Genomic DNA, 12,436 nt, shown 5'->3' on the forward strand with positions numbered 1-12,436 from the left:
TGCGCACTTGCCACGGTGGGCTTAGTTGGATGGTTTGCTCCGATGCTGGAAAGACTGAACATTACCACCCCGGTCCTCAGCCCGAGGCAGCTCGCTGTGCCAAAAGGGACTGGGGTCTCCTCCCCCTCCCCAAAAGGGGAGCCCCGCTGCTGTGCTTAAGAGCTCCCCGACTCTAGAGTCCTCCTCCTGCAGGCGGTTCAGCCGGGCAAGGAAGAGACCGCAGCCAGCGCCGCCAGGTCCACTCGCAGAAAGGCCCAGAAGGTGTTAGTCCAGCCAGCTGCCAGCACCGCAAGCTCCGACCCTGGAAGGAAAAGCCGGACGGGCTGGTCTCTCGATATTTTTATTGACTTTTTCTGTAGGGTATTGTACACCAAATATCCCATTGGCAGTAAAGCGCATTCAATGTGTTTATAAGCCAAACGGTCACTTTCGTTTAAACAAACACAAGTACAAAGTCAAAAATAAAACCACAAAAATAATGAACCGCATGTTCATAACATACAAAAATTGCTGCCTACTCAGTAGGTAACTACAACATTCCAACTCCTGAATATATTTATAAATTTACACTTCTGTAACAAAAATAGACTTTTGAGAAGTTCGATTTTTTTTGTGTTTTTTGCTTACATTCTGTCCTCGGGCTCCTCCCCTTTTTTGTTTTTGAGCCGGAGTCCCCTTCCACACTTTCCCTTTCACCTTAAGGCTAGATGCGACGCATCCAATCACACAAATGCATGACGTCAGCAGGGCTTCACAACAAGGCACCAAGACTTGGGACTTGAAAGGAAAGGGGGAAGAAAAAAACCCCCAACAAAAACTTTTTGCCACGTGAGAGAGTGTTTCAATCCTCAAGGTGATATTTACAAAGAACATCACACTCTTGACATGCTCAAATACATAGTTAAGTGCTGATTTTTTTTGTCTCCCTCGCCCCCCTCCCCCTAACAAGTTGTAAAACTCATTACAGCTTCGTCATCACGAAACGAGCAAAAAATGTTACCATATACAAAAAATTAATAATGGCCCTTCGTACTCCAAAGAATGCAATATGAGAATGCAAAGATGTTTGTTTGTTTTTCCACGTCAAAAACCCAGAAGGAAAGCAAAGCCATGGCACGTTTTTACAATATACATTGTCTGGGCACGGATGCCAAAGTCCCTTGCTTCCTAGTGAATCGCGGCTGGGAGGGTGCGGGGAGGGGAAGAATCCTAAAGGAAGGAGATCACCATCGCCCATGCAAAATCAAGTCCTTGGACAGAAGCAGAGGCGCTCCGATGGGGCGCAGTCACTGGTTTTCTTTTGTCAGGCAGTTGAAGTTCAAAGGGAAGTCCCGGGGCTTCGAGAGCGGCTGCCAAGCTGGGAAGGGGTTGGGCTGGCCAGTGTCAGTGCCGCCCGGACCCCCACCCCAGAAGCAAGGATCCGCCCGAAGCCGCCTCCTCGGCAGGCCCCCCGGGGCTCAGGAAAGGGCTTCTCCGCCTCCCCTCTCGCCCTGCCCCTCAACAGATCTCGATTGTCCGGGGCGAGAAGGCGGAGGCCATGTCGGACAGGGCCGAAGTCACTTGGGGGCCGAAGGGGCCGCCCAGGCCTCCGGGCGAGGGGAAAGGGGTGGCCGCCGCCTGGCTTTGGAAGGTGGAGGAGGCGATGGCCGCGTAGCTGGTGGCCACCGAGGACGAGGGGAAGGAGGGGAAGGGGGACGTTACGGGCGAAGAGTAGGAGGTCACGGGGGGCGCGTATGTCGTCACGGGGGGCGAGTAGGAGGCAGGGGCAGGGAAGGAGGCGGGGGCCCCCGGCGAGGCGCTGTAGGGGGCCAGGGGCGAGGCGGCGGCGGCAGCGCCCCCCGGCGGCGGGGGCGGCGGCGGCTGGCCCTTGTCGGCCTTCTTGTCCTTCTGCCGCAGGTGGATCTTGGTGTGCCGCTTGCGCTCGTCGCTGCGGGCGAACTTGCGGCCGCAGACGTCGCAGGCGAAGGGCTTCTCGCCGGTGTGGGTGCGGATGTGGGTGGTGAGGTGGTCGCTCCGGCTGAAGTTGCGCATGCAGATGCGGCACTGGAAGGGCTTCTGGCCGGTGTGGATGCGGATGTGGCGGGTGAGCTCGTCGGAGCGCGAGAAGCGGCGGTCGCACGACTCGACGGGGCAGGCGTAGGGCCGCTCGTGGGGCGGCGTCTTGCTGGGCCGGTTGGGGTACTTCCGCATGCGGCTGGGCTTGACCAGCTGCGCCTGGTAGGCGCCCCCGCCGCCCCCCGGGAGGCTCTTGTGCTCCTGCGGGCCGCCGCCGCTCTGCGTGGCGAAAGCCTTGATGGTGGAGAGCGGCGTGAGCGAGGGCGGCGGGCTGGGGAAGGGCTTCTGCTCCAGGCTGAGCTCGCCCGACGGCTGCGGCGGGAACAGGTAGTCCGGGATGATGGGCAGCTGGAAGGAGCCCTTGGCCGCCGGGTAGGCGGGCGGCGCGAACTGCAGCGAGGGGCCCGACGGGCTGGGGAAGGGCTGGCTCGACGCCTCCGGGAAGATCTCGCTGCCCCCGCCGCCGCCGCCGCCCGGGCTGGGGTAGGTGGGCGCCGCCGAGTAGATGGGGCTGGGGTCGCTGGCCTGCACCGAGCAGCTCAGCGCCGGGCCGGGCGAGGCGGCCGCCGAGGTGGGCTGCGAGGCCGAGGACGCTTGGCTGGCCATGCCTACCAGGCCGCTCACCAGGCTGAAGAGGGGCTCGGGCCACAGCGGCGTCCCGTTGCCGCCGCCCCCCGACGACGACGACGACGCGGGCTCCAGCGAGAAGCGGCCCGTGTAGGTGATGGGCGGCAGGCGGGCCGTCTGGCTGGGGAAGCCGCTCTCCGCCAGCGCTTTCTCGCCGCTCAGGGACATCTCCGGGAAGGGATCTGTCGAGAGAAGCGGCGCCCCGGGTGAGTCCCGCATCGCTCCGCCCCGAAGGCGCCCCCCTGCAAGAGGCTCGCCCGCCGGGGACACTCCCGGGAGGCGGATGCCTGCCTCCCCCCCCCCTCTCCCGGGCTAATGCACGACAGACCACCGGAGAGCGCGCCCAGCCCGACTCCAGCGGCCGAAGCCCCCGGAGCTGCTGACGCACATCGGAGAATCCCCCCCCACCCGCGCGCCTGCCTGCCTGCCTGCCTCGGAGCGCCCTGCGCCAGGCAGCCATCCCCCTTCGCCTTCCGTTCCTGCCTACCTGCCGCGAGATGCTCGAAGGACTGCTCCCCTCCTTCGCCGGCGGGGTTGAATCCGCCGCCTCCTCCTCCGCCGCCGCTCTCGGGCCCCCCGGTGGAGCCGAGGAACTGGGGCCCCCCGCCGGCCAGCAGCATGATCTCCTCCAGCTTGGGGTAGTTGGTGTCCATGGTGGGGGGCGAGTGCGGGAAGGAGCTGAAGGGATCGGCCATCTGCAGCGAGGGCAGCAGCTGCATCTCGGCCTTGGCCGCGGCCATGGGGGCGCCGGGGCTCGGGCTCGGCCCGGGGCTGCACGTCAAAACAGGGGCGAGAGAGAGACAGAGAGAGGCGAGGCGAGGCGAGGCGGGCGTGGGCGGCGGCTGCTCGGCCGGCCCGGGGTTCCCCCTGGCTCTGCCCGCCCGAGGCGCTCCGTTCCCCCACCCGCCCGGCCGGCCCGGGGCTCCCCCTGGCTCTACTTGCTGGAAGCTCTCGGCTCCCCGCCCGCCCCAGAGCAGCCTGTATATATCGAGTCTCCTCGGCTGCGGCCCGCCTCTTTCCTGACGTACATGTCCATATATGGGAGGCAGGAAGCCCTTTTATGGTGGCGGGGCAGAGAACCCCGCCTGGCGTCAGAGGCTGGCACTGGGGGAAGCCGGCCGGAGAAAGGGAAGGGGGGGCCGGCCCCGCCGCGCGCCGGGGCCCCGCCGCTCGCCCGGGCCCTCGAGGCCCTCGCCCCAAGCAGCCGCCTGCGGGCCAGGCCCCTGGAGGCCCCCCTCGGCCGCGGCCTCTCCCCTCGCCGGCCTCCCCGGAGGCCTCCGGAAGCCCCCGGACGCGGAGGCCATATAAGGCCAGGCCCTTATAAGGGCTGGTTCCGGCGCGAGCCTTCCTGCTCCTAATATGGCAATTCCGGCAGAGGCGGGCGGGGGAGCGGCGAGGAGAGCCCGTCCGGGAGGGGGGAAGGAGGAGCCGGGAGAGCCGCGGAGGAGCCCTCGGTCTCCCTGCTGCCCTGTGGGGCCGGGCGCTGCGCAGCTCCCCCCCCCCGCCCCGTCCTGCGCTGAAAGGGAGCGCGCGGGCCTCGGGCCAGTCCCCAGCGCCAGAGGGTTCCCCCCACCCCCGAGGCTCCAGGGGGCGCTAGCGGGAACAGAAGCCCCGGGCGGCGGAGGTGGACTCGGGGCAGCGGGCACGACAGCTGCCAGTCACCAGGGGGCGCTGCGAACTACCCCGTCCAAATAGCTGGCCCATCACCCGCAGTGTGTTAGCTGCACGCCAGAGCACACAGTTCAGGGCGACTAATAAGGCCATTTATGCCCGGGAGGGTTGGCCTTGGATGTGCCGCTCTCTAGATGCACGTTTTCCCCATCCGAATGCTCACAGCTCTGCATGGGGGCTTATTTTTGAGTTCTGAGAATTCGGATGGGGAAAATGTGCATCTAGAGAGCATCCAATGTGCATCCAAGGCCAAACCTCCCATGCATAAATGGCCTAAACAGTGCACATAATGCTTCTAGTCCGCGTCTGTGAATTTGGGCCACGAGAGTGGTGCTAGTTGCAGAATCGGGTAGAAGGATTTCCCAGTTTACCGACCCCTCCAAGTTGTTGCCTATCCAGTCAGCGTCTCCTTCTGACGACCGTTTTATTGCGACCATTTTACCAGCGTCGAGTGCATTTGTAACGCGCTGGCACACCACAGGGCAAGAGGTGCTGGCAGCCTACCTGGTGTGGAAGCCGCTTGGCCGCGCGCGGGCAATCTCTGGGGCCACGTTGCTTTGCATGGGGTCGCTTTGCAGCAGTCGGCTAATCTAGGGAGGGACAGGGAGAAGCATCATGCCCATTCTGTTAGTGGAGGCGGGACACGCTCCCCCACCCTCGAGCATTGCACCAACGGGTCTCAAATAAGAAGTGGACCCCCTCCAAGTCATTTTCCGTGCCTTTGGTCTCCCTTCCCATGTTTTTGTGCTAAGAATTCCTTTTTTAAAAAAATCGCCGCCCTTAATAGATTGGCAGTCTACCTGGCTGCAAGGCCTTGACGATACGTGCACATCTGGGCCGCTAAAGAACTGCTCTTTGTAGAGCCACTTGTGGGGATTTCATGCCCTCTTTGCTCCCCCAAGCCCAGCATGCACTTTGCAGTGCTTGCCTCCTCCTCGCCGTTGCCTAGCATGGCTGTTTGCTTGACTAGGTGTAGGGGGGGGGGGTTAGCAAAGGAAACGAACGAGGCAAGCCCGTGCCAAAGCACCCTTGGCGCGCGCACTGCAGAGGCTGCAGCAGCATCTCGTCAAAGGGAATTTCCTGATGATGCGGGATGCAGGGAATCTCGGGGAGTCGCGGCGCCGGCGGCTCGGTGCTGCCCCCTGGCGCCCAGGGCTAGCTGCGGCCGAGCGTCGCCTCCTCTGCAGCTTGGCTGGGACTGCAGAGCTGGCTGGCTGGCGGCCGCAGGTGGGATTCGCCCTTGCGGAGCCCGGGGATTCCTCGGTGCCAGGGAGAAGCCCCTGCCGCCCGCCTCTGTGTGATGGCCCCCCTTTCCTTGGCTTCTGCCCAAGCCAGACCCTGAGACGCAGTGAGATCGCACTGAGCCTGCGCGGCCGCCTCTGCCAGTGCTTCCCCCGCAGTCCTCCGGGACCCGTCGCGGAGCTGGGAGCCGTCGCGGCCCCTCTCTGCCCCAACGAGGCGAGTGCTGCAGAGCGCCCAGCGCGACACGCCGCCCCCTCCGCGTGGGGCTGCCGAGGAATCCCTGACACTGGAGGGAAACCCTCGGAAGCCACAAGCGGAGCCCGCCTGCCTGCTGCGGGTGGAGGGGGGGGGCCGGGCCCGCCTCCACTGCGGAAGGCGGCCAGCCTCTCGCCCACGCCGCTGCAGAGGCAACCCTTCTTGGGGGGAGGGGGGAGGGGGGAGTCCTTCCTTAGCAGGATTCCCTCCCGTTTGCCAGGCTGGGCCGCTGGATCTCCCCCCCCCCCTCCAAAAGCACACCTTCTGCGGGACGGGGCGCGGGTGGATGGTTTCGGGGCGATCGCCCACCGCCTCAATGAGCGCCCACTTTTTACGGGCTGCAGTGCCTTTGCGGGCGGGCAACGTGCGGGGCGGAGGACGGTCGTTTAACAGCCTCGTTGGAACGAGGGGCGCGTCGGGTCCGAACATTCCCCCCCCCTCACTGCGCATGCTCGGGAGATCCTGTGTGTCGCCGCCGCTCTTCCTTGCGTTCTCCTGGCCACGTCACTCTGCGGGCTCCGGAGGCTCCCTCTGCCGGGCTGCGGGCTGCTTGGCTCCCGCCGCCTTTAAGGATGGAAGGGGCAGCCGCAGCAAAGGCCGCCTGCCGTGATCTAGGGAGCGGAGGCTGGGCTGGGCGGGCAGCCCTGGCTGCAAACGGCTCCCTGCTAAGCAACGCCAGGAAGGAAACGGAGCGCGGGGCAAAACTGCGCTCGCTTCCACTTGGCGTTCCTCCACGGAGGCTTCCCAGAGGGGTCCTTCCTTAGTCAGGGTTTCAGACAGGAGGAGCGTGCTTGCATGGCCCTGCTGTCATGGAGCACCATCCAGCCCACCGGATGCTTCCCTAGGTCCCATGGGCGCCAGGCTTCAGCACCTCGTCCAGATGTGTGCCTTACGAATCGTTTTTTTTTTTTTTTTTGGCCCCATGATGGGAGAGATGAACATACATTTGAAATGTGGATAGCTTCGCAGGCAGGTGACGCCACCCTGAAATTGGAGCAGAGGAGGGTTTATGGAAAGGAAGCAGCCCAAGAAAGGGGGAGCATCTGTGTTCCTATAGCTGTCTGGTGTGGATGTCCAAGGAGGGAAGCCAGGTAGGGAGGGCCCATACCTGGTGGGGGGAGGGAAATAGCCACAACGCAGAATAGCATGGCCTGGAGGTGCAAAGGCTTAGCCCCCGCTGCAAGCCCATGACTGCTATATGGTTTGTTTAGATCATTTTAGAAATAAAACATGCATTCCTTTCATGACCTGTGACAATGAGACATTTGTATGAATTAGATAAAATGGGGAGGGGGCATGTTATACATTTTTACCAGGCCCAGCAGATACTCTCTTGGCTTTCTTTAAAATCAGGAAATGCCCTCCCTTCTGCTCCTTCCCCAAGCCATCCCATACTGAGAATGCCCTTGCTAGCTTCCAGCCAGTGCATTAGGTAGAGGTTAATGCACATGACATGAACTATCTCCAGGCCAGCAAGGGATAAAGGGGCAGAGATCTGTGGAGAAGAAGGGAACAGGCAGATTAAAGTTAGAAACTCTGCTCTGTGCCTTCTTGCATTCTAAGTGGCCCCCTGCTTGGATTGTGCCTATAACTCTTGGCTGAGCAATCAATATGTCCTCTTTGTTGCCTTCAACCCAATTCAGATCCAATCCAAAATGATGTCATGCTTTGTTTACTTGCAGAATGACTGTCTAGGCTGATTTAAAATTAATTCTCAAAAAGCATGGGGCTATAAACCAATTAAATCTAGTGAAAATATCCTGCGCTGACACTCTGCATTCAGTTTGAGGCATGCCATTCTAGCGGAACGTAATTAAGAAATTAGGAACCATCGAACAATAAACAAGAATTTCTATACTGAGCTTTGGTCTATTTTGGTTTCAGGTCGATCTAATTGAGGAAATTTGACTCCAAGGTATTAATCAGAATTATCTCCTGCTTTCACTGAGAGAGTTTAAAGCTGTAATACATTTATTCTGGAGTAATTACTGAAGGTAATGAGACTTTCAGGGATCCTTAAGGAATGCAGGATGGTCCGCTTGTTTTTCTGGCAGAGCTTTCGTACCTGTAGCAGTCACACAACCTTTGGATGCAAGGGAAACTTCACCTGCAGAATTTCTGTCTGTCAAGCAGAAGCCAGTTCACACATGTAAATTGGTAAATACAAACTGAGCGTATCTAGATTCAGTACTAGTAGTGGTAAAGAGTCCATGACCATTTTTCATCACAAATGCAGTTTACAACCTTTAAAAAATGCCTTTTATTCCAATACCCCTTTAGGAAGCCAGAGTCAGCAGAATGCAGTCTTTTTCTGTTGGTGCTTTGAATATTTAGCCCCGAGTAATTAAAATGAAGCATAGATGTCAGATTCATCCTTAGTGGTATTCAGAACTTTTATTTAGGAATTGCAAGGTGAATTCAGGAATTACAAGATGTGGATGCAGAATATTGATTTAAAATTAAGCTGAGAGCTCAGTGTCTCATCGTTTGCATACAAAATCCCAGGGAATCAAGACGGTTAGTCTGCATGATCTTGAATGAACAGCTTCATCTCACAGTTGTTTATATTTGATAACACTTCTACATTCTTACTGCCAAGATCACCTTCAACCTTGGTTCACCGACAAACCATATTCTTATGAATGCATTACTTACACCCCGCCACAGTTCCCATTATGCTGACTGGAATCCTTTTTTAAAATGGCTAGTTACCTGATGTAACAGTGGGAAGTAAAGAGCCCCCGATTATCCACAGGCTCTTTCTTCTCCTTTCATCTTTGGATTTACTTCAGAATTGAGTAAACAAACACAGGACTGAAAGGAAGAAGATTGTCTTGCAGGACAACAAAACACACAGCATTCCATCTCTAAAAAGCATCATGGCTTATTTTAGCGACTTCTAGAAGTGTTAATAGCAATTCACAGGCAGACTCAGATTAAGCAAAGTGTATGTGGTAGATATAGGGAGCCATATGCGGAACTATATCTTTACACATAACTTTGGTTTCCACAAGGCTTTTACATTCTTTTAAAAAATTCTGCTACATTTTCAAGCTCTTTTCTGCTATATTAAGCATGACGGAAATACAAGGCAACGTCATATCTCAGAAACCTTAATATACGTTAATAAACTGAATTTAACTCTTGTCATGCTTTATTATTTTTCATATTTTTGCCATGTGTTTGTAATGTGTCATGACTCAGTAACGTGTTTGTTAATTTGATATCCTATGATGCCAACAACAACAAAAGAAAGGTAAACATGTCAAATGTAACAGTACAATCCAGCCACAAGAGGGCACTCTTCCCTGTGCTTGTGGGATGGGGGGATATTGCACAGTTAAACAGGGCCCAGGTGGTTTTTGTGTTTAGACTATAGAGTTTGTTGTGCTGTAATTATGCACATGCAAAGATTAAATTCTGAGTTTGTTGTTCTAAGCTTTGCAGTTAAGAGATCAGGAGTGCACAGGAGATGGTGTTGCAACCACTGGCCAGTCATGGCTAAGAACAGCTGATTTATCTAAAGCAGGACTGCAGCCCACAGGCTGAAGGAAGCAATGTCATGGGCCAGATGGTGGTCTGATGGCACACAATGACAATCTGCTGCTGAAGCTAAATTGCTCTGGCCTGTAAACTGTCTGCATGGAAGTGCCTTGCAACCAGATATAAACTGCTCTGAGCTCTTGGGCAGTGGGGAGAAATATACAGATAAAACTACAACTACAACAATAATACAATAATAAACAAACCACTATGTAAAATTTGCCCCTGAGATGTGGAAGGCATGTATTGTCACCCATCAACAGATCACAGGGAGAAGAAAGGAGGAGGGCCCATGGCATGCCTTTGAGTCCCCAAGACAGGATGCTTGAAAAGCGAAAGGATTGTAGGTTGTAAACTTGTCCTCTTCTTTTGTTTTGCATCATTTCCCCAGCAATATAGTGGATGGCAGCTTTACTGCAATGTGGTTCAGAGAGAGAGAGAGAGAGAGAGACTGCTTTTCCGATAGTAGTGAATTGTTCTTTCATCTCAAAGACTGGGGGAGTGAGATGAAGACAAAGCTGGAAGTAGATAAAAGGGGGTTTTGTTGATTCTTTACACAGTCTAAGTTTTGCCCTGAATCTTCCAGATAGGTTTTGTTGGTGGGTTGGTGGTGGTGGTGGGTAAGCAGAGATATGTCTGTCTTTTGGTGCTGTTCTCTCAACATGGCACCTCTATCTCTTTAGGAAAACAATGACAACAAACACGTGCCCAAATGCTCAGCTTCTTCACTTACAGTGATTTAGGGGAGGTGGCAGTAAGTAGACATTGTGCCTCTGGCTGTACAGTTTGGAGAGGGGGGGGGAGAGATTTCATAGCAATCCTCTGCACCACCCTAAAGAGGAACAGAAATAAATCCACACTTCAACATTGTAGAATCTAATAGAGGTCATTCTCTCAAGATGAGAAGCTCCTGTCTCCTGTCCTGGGCTGAAAATAAAACAGACAAGTAGGCCAGGTACTAATTTTGTTAACATTATCAAAGGCATGTTAAAAGGGAAACAGACAGTTTTCGGATGATGAAATGGTTGGGCAGACAGCTAGAGCACAAGTGGAGAAACAGTCAAAGAGAATGCGACCAAGCACAGGTGAGAGCACATGATCCTGCCTACTCTGTGGCAGTGATGTTAGTGAAGTGAGCTTGCCTTTCTGTCCTGCAGAGCTTTTCTGGGTTGCGGGGGGGGGGGGCGGCTTTTATCTCAGGACCCAGAGGACATTGACCTGGAAAACATGCAAGCGCACTGCAGTGCCTTAGCAATGCATTTTGCAGATAAAATTGCATTTGCCGTGACTTAAGACACCACAGTTGGACTGGTTCAATCTCATTATGTTATTGGAGCACAGACTGGTAGGGTTGCCAGGCCCCTCTTCGCCACTGGCGGATTTTTGGGGCTGAGCCTGAGGAGGGCAGGGTTTGGGGAGGGGAGGGACTCCAATGCCATAGAGTTTAATTGCCAAAGCTGCCATTTTTTCTCCAGGTGATCTGATCTCTATCGGCTGGAGATCAGTTGAATTAGCAGGAGATCTCCTGCTACTACCTGGAAGTTGGCAACCCTACAGACTGGTCTTAGCGGTATAGATGATTTTCAGTCGGTGAGGCCTGATGAAGTGGAAAAGGTGCTTCAGGTCTTAACCCTTGTCCTTCGTGGCTAATCGCATCATGCTGGGCTGGGTTGACTGGCTGGGTCCAGGAGGTAATAAATGCCTCTCTGCAGAAGGGTGTAGTTCCATCCGCTTTGAAAAGAGGCTGTTGTGAGATTTCTCCTGAAGAAGGCATCTCTGGTTGCAAATGAATTTAACATCGATCGCCCAGTGGCTAATATTCCATTCTTGAGCAAGGTGAGCAAGTGGATGTTGGCTACAGTTGCCAACTCTACCTTGGAATATTGTCGAAGGCTTTCACGGTCAGAGTTCATCGGTTCTTGTAGGCTATCAGGGCTGTGTGACCGTGGTCTTGGTATTTTCTTTCCTGACGTTTCGCCAGCAGCTGTGGCAGGCATCTTCAGAGGAGTAACACTGAAGGACAGTGTCTCCCAGTGTCAAGTGTGTAGGAAGAGTAATATATAGTCAGAAAGGGGTTGGGTTGAGCTGAATCATTGTCCTGCAAAAAGTATCAAAGGTAATGTGCTAATGAGGGTGTGGTATGTTAATGTGGAACCATTGTATCCTGAAGTGATCTGTTAACATGTGGAATCCAAAGCTAATCCGCATGGCTATTGTGGACTGTAGTCTTTGAATAAGGCCTGGCTTCCTGTCCTGAAAACCTCCAGACTAACAAAGACTACAGTCCACAATAGCCATGCGGATTAGCTTTGGATTCCACATGTTAACAGATCACTTCAGGATACGATGGTTCCACATTAACATACCATACCCTCATTAGCACATTACGTTTGATACTTACAGGACAATGATTAACACATTACCTTTAATACTTTGCAGGACAATGACTCAGCTCAAACCCAACCCCCTTCTGACTTTATATTACTCTTCCTACACACTTGACACTGAGAGACACTGTCCTTCAGTGTTACTCCTCTGAAGATGCCTGCCACAGCTGCTGGTGAAATGTCAGGAAAGAAAATACCAAGACCACGGTCACACAGCCCAGATAGCCTACAAGAACCGATCTACCTTGGAAGTTCCTGGAGATTTGGGGAGGGACCCTCGGGAGGGACCTCAGCAGGGTATAATGCAATAGAGTTCACAACCCAATGCAACCATTTTCTCCAGGAGAACTGATCTCTGCCACCTGGAAATCAGTTGTAATTTCTGAAGATGTCCAGACCCCACGTGGAGGTTGACAAATCTAATGGTCGCAACACAGCTTCATGTGGTCTGGGAGGGGACAAATTATCTAGACTCATTTAAATCTAGATTCAGGCCTGGTTCTGGGATGGCAACTGCCTTGATTGCCCTAAGGGCTGACCTTTGCCAGGAGAAAGATGGGGGAACACCTCCCTGTTGATTCTCCTGGACCTCTTAGCTGCTTTTGATACCTTTGGCCATGGCATTCTTCTGGAGAGGTGGCTGGGCTGGGAGTAGG

At 55.0% G+C, this 12,436-nt stretch overlaps 1 protein-coding gene across 1 annotated transcript; it reads right to left on the bottom strand.

The window, feature by feature from the left end:
* Positions 1-1,497: 1,497 nt before the first annotated feature.
* EGR1 (early growth response 1) lies at positions 1,498-3,472 on the bottom strand. The gene is made up of 2 exons (XM_056867058.1): positions 3,170-3,472; positions 1,498-2,864 (listed from the first exon to the last, which is right to left on the bottom strand). The coding sequence occupies exons 1-2, from the start codon at positions 3,420-3,422 to the stop codon at positions 1,498-1,500; spliced, it is 1,620 nt and encodes a 539-aa protein (XP_056723036.1). The 5' UTR covers positions 3,423-3,472.
* Between the last annotated feature and the right edge of the window lie 8,964 nt (positions 3,473-12,436).

This window comes from Euleptes europaea, chromosome 1 (assembly GCF_029931775.1).
Source record: "Euleptes europaea isolate rEulEur1 chromosome 1, rEulEur1.hap1, whole genome shotgun sequence".
Classification (NCBI taxonomy): domain Eukaryota; kingdom Metazoa; phylum Chordata; class Lepidosauria; order Squamata; family Sphaerodactylidae; genus Euleptes; species Euleptes europaea.

Bases quoted from the DNA above. Each gene is read 5' to 3' on its own strand.
- EGR1 (XM_056867058.1), bottom strand. From the start codon at position 3,422: ATGGCCGCGGCCAAGGCCGAGATGCAGCTGCTGCCCTCGCTGCAGATG. The intron at 2,865-3,169 runs GTAGGCAGGAAC...TTCTCTCGACAG, and splicing joins CTTCGAGCATCTCGCGGCAG to ATCCCTTCCCGGAGATGTCC.